The sequence below is a fragment of the Oratosquilla oratoria genome, chromosome 12 (genome assembly GCF_046742065.1).
Source record: "Oratosquilla oratoria isolate Oo_2021 chromosome 12, ASM4674206v1, whole genome shotgun sequence".
Lineage (NCBI taxonomy): Eukaryota > Metazoa > Arthropoda > Malacostraca > Stomatopoda > Squillidae > Oratosquilla > Oratosquilla oratoria.
In genome coordinates this window covers 56,152,694-56,155,597 of record NC_134788.1, presented here as the reverse complement: position 1 = coordinate 56,155,597, position 2,904 = coordinate 56,152,694, and the positions used below count along the sequence as shown (strand labels likewise).

General features: G+C 36.9%; 1 protein-coding gene across 1 annotated transcript; it reads right to left on the bottom strand.

The window, feature by feature from the left end:
• Positions 1-207: 207 nt before the first annotated feature.
• On the bottom strand, positions 208-1,977 carry LOC143030786 (uncharacterized). The gene has a single exon (XM_076194003.1). The coding sequence runs from the start codon at positions 1,969-1,971 to the stop codon at positions 487-489; it is 1,485 nt and encodes a 494-aa protein (XP_076050118.1). The 5' UTR covers positions 1,972-1,977; the 3' UTR covers positions 208-486.
• Between the last annotated feature and the right edge of the window lie 927 nt (positions 1,978-2,904).

Below are 2,904 nucleotides of genomic sequence, written 5' to 3'. Positions count from 1 at the left end.
GCTGTAACTTTATATTTCATAATGTAAGTATTGTGATGCATCATTGAATCATTGTACATCAGGCAGCTGGTGCTGCCCACAAGAATTTGATTGATATTGAAGGGGATAATCATGAACAAATCCACTATATAAAATTTTTAATAAAATAATAATCCAAAATAATTATTACATTTTATAAAAAAAAAAAAAAAAAAAAATCAAGCAATTCTTAAATCAGTTTTGACATTGGCAAATTCATCATATAAACAATATAAGAACTATATTTACCTGTAACATTAATAAGAGCTCTTCTTACAATTAATACTTCATGTATGTGCAGAAATACATGATACAATTAAGAAATAAAGCCTCCCAACAATGCCTCAGAAAATGACTTTTTTTTTTTCAAAGGGATTCAACACTACACAAAATATCACATACTGTATATGTGCAACATGCAACATCATACACTAAGAAGTGTCCCTCCATTTGCAGCCACAAAAGCAATTATATGACTAAGTCTTGCTCCACTTTTAAAAACTCATGGTATTCCTCTTTGACCTCTATGCCATCCTTTACCCAAGTGCTTGCAAAATCATGTAAAACTCCATTTGTATTAGCCATCTCCTCGATCTCTTCTTCCTTGATACTTATTGATTCATTGCCAATGGTTTTTGAAGGTTTACCGCTATCGTTTGTCCTGTTATGATTTTCCAGATCCCCAGAATACGAGAAGGAAGGTTCATTACTCAGATCATCAGAAGAGCATAAAACCTCACACTGCATATGTTTGGGAGGATTCTCTCCCTTGTGAGTTTCCAAATGCCTTTGCAGAAATCTAAAAACAGGAAATGATGCTTCACAAATGACACATTCAAAGAGCTTCTCTTGTGTGTGAGCATGTATATGCTTGTTCAGGGTATCAGAATCAGGAAATGAAGCTTCACAATAAGTACATTCATGAAGCTTTTCTTTTGCGTGACTACAAATGTGGCTTTTAAGATATCCAGACCGATAAAATGAAGCATCACAAAGCGTACATTCACGAGGTCTCTCTGCTTTGTGAGTTTTCGTATGAATATTCAGACTACCCGAGTCTGAAAATGAAGCTTTACAAAGATTACATTTATAAGGCTCTCCCGTATGAGTTCTCAAATGTTTTGTCAGAGCACTACCCTGAGAAAATGAGGCACCACAAAGACTGCATTTATGAGCCTTCTCCCCCGTGTGAGCTTTCATGTGCCTTTTCACATAATCTGGCCGAGAAAATGAAGCTTCACAAATGGTACAATGGTAAGGCTTTTCTTGTGTGTGGGTGCTCATGTGGTTTTTCAGGTGGCCAGAGCGGGAAAATGAAGCATCGCAAAGAGAACATTTGTGAGGCCTTTCCCCTGTGTGAGCTCTCGTGTGGATTTTCAAATGACTAAACTCGGAAAACGAAGCTACACAAAATGTACACCTGTACGGTTTCTCTGCCGCGTGGGTTCTCGCATGTCTTATCAGATTACGAGATGTAGAAAACGAAGTGTTACAAAGACTACATTTATGAGGCTTGTCCCCCGTGTGAATTTTCATGTGGTTTCTCAGAGTATCTGAGCGAGAAAATGCGGCTAAACAAAGAGTACATTGATGAGGCTTTTCTCGTGTGTGGGTCCTCATGTGATTTTTCAAATTTTCCGATTCAGAAAATGAAGCTTGACACAAAGAACATTCGTGAGGTTTTTCTCCCGTGTGGGTCCTCATGTGGCTTTTCAGACCGCTGGATCGAGAAAATCCTGCGATGCACACAGGACATTTGTACGGTCGTTCTCCCGTGTGAATTCTCATGTGATTTTTCAGATTATCCGAGCGGGAGAACGAAGCCGTACAGAGAGTGCAACTGTGAGGTTTGTCCCCTGTGTGAGTTCTGACGTGGCTTTTCATATTAGACGGGTGAGAAAATGACACTTTACAAACACCACATTCATAAGTTTTCTCTTTCTGAGTTTTCATAGGACTCGCAAGTTTTCCTGGCTGAAAAAGGAAGCTTTACAAATAGCACGTTTCTTAGGTTTTCATCCTGTGTGAGTTTTCGTGTGGTTTTCCTCACCAACCAGACGTGGAAAATGAAGATTCATAAAGAGAACACTTAAAAGGATTTTCCTCAGTGTGAGTTCTGATACAACTTTCCATTGTGCCAGATTCAGATATTGTCTCACAAGAAAAAATCTGTAAGATTTTTCCTCTGTGTTTGTTTTCATCTTTTCAGATAGTCTGACAGAATATATGAAGTTTTATGCATTCTTATATGGCTTTCCAGATGACAAGACAGAAAATGAGGCATCACAATGACAGCATTTATGAAGAATGGGGATATTCAAGTTACTAACAAAGAAAGTAAATGTATTAGAAACTTTGAGGGGCTTCTCTGGTTTTCATAAGGCTGCAAAAACCATCATATTGCTAAAATGATGCATACCAAATATTACATTTATGAGCATTCCCCTTTTTGTTAGTTCTAATGTAGCTGTTAACATCATCAGAATTGGAAAATACTTCACAAAGATTACAATTATGATGTTTCTCTTTTATAACATTTCATCTTTTCACAACCTCATGAGATAAGAAAAAAAAAAAAACATAATCAGTTTTTGATTATCATCTCCTATGCAGATCTCATATGCCTTCCCAAAATATTAGCACTAGAAATGAAGCTCTACATGAAGAGTTCACTTCTCATACAGATTAAGATAACAAAACTGGGTACATGAAGTTCCACAACATGCACATTTACGAGGCTTTACTCCTTAGTACTTTCTCATACGAGTGGGAAATTAATATATTATGGAGTACATCAATGATACTTCTCCTTTGTTCTCATATGCCTTTCCAGAATAATTGATGAATGAAGCATAACAAAGAGTTAACTTAAAAGGTTTCACCTCC

Excerpts from the sequence above, each read along its gene's own strand:
- LOC143030786 (XM_076194003.1), bottom strand. The coding sequence starts at position 1,971 with ATGAAAACTCAGAAAGAGAAAACTTATGAATGTGGTGTTTGTAAAGTG.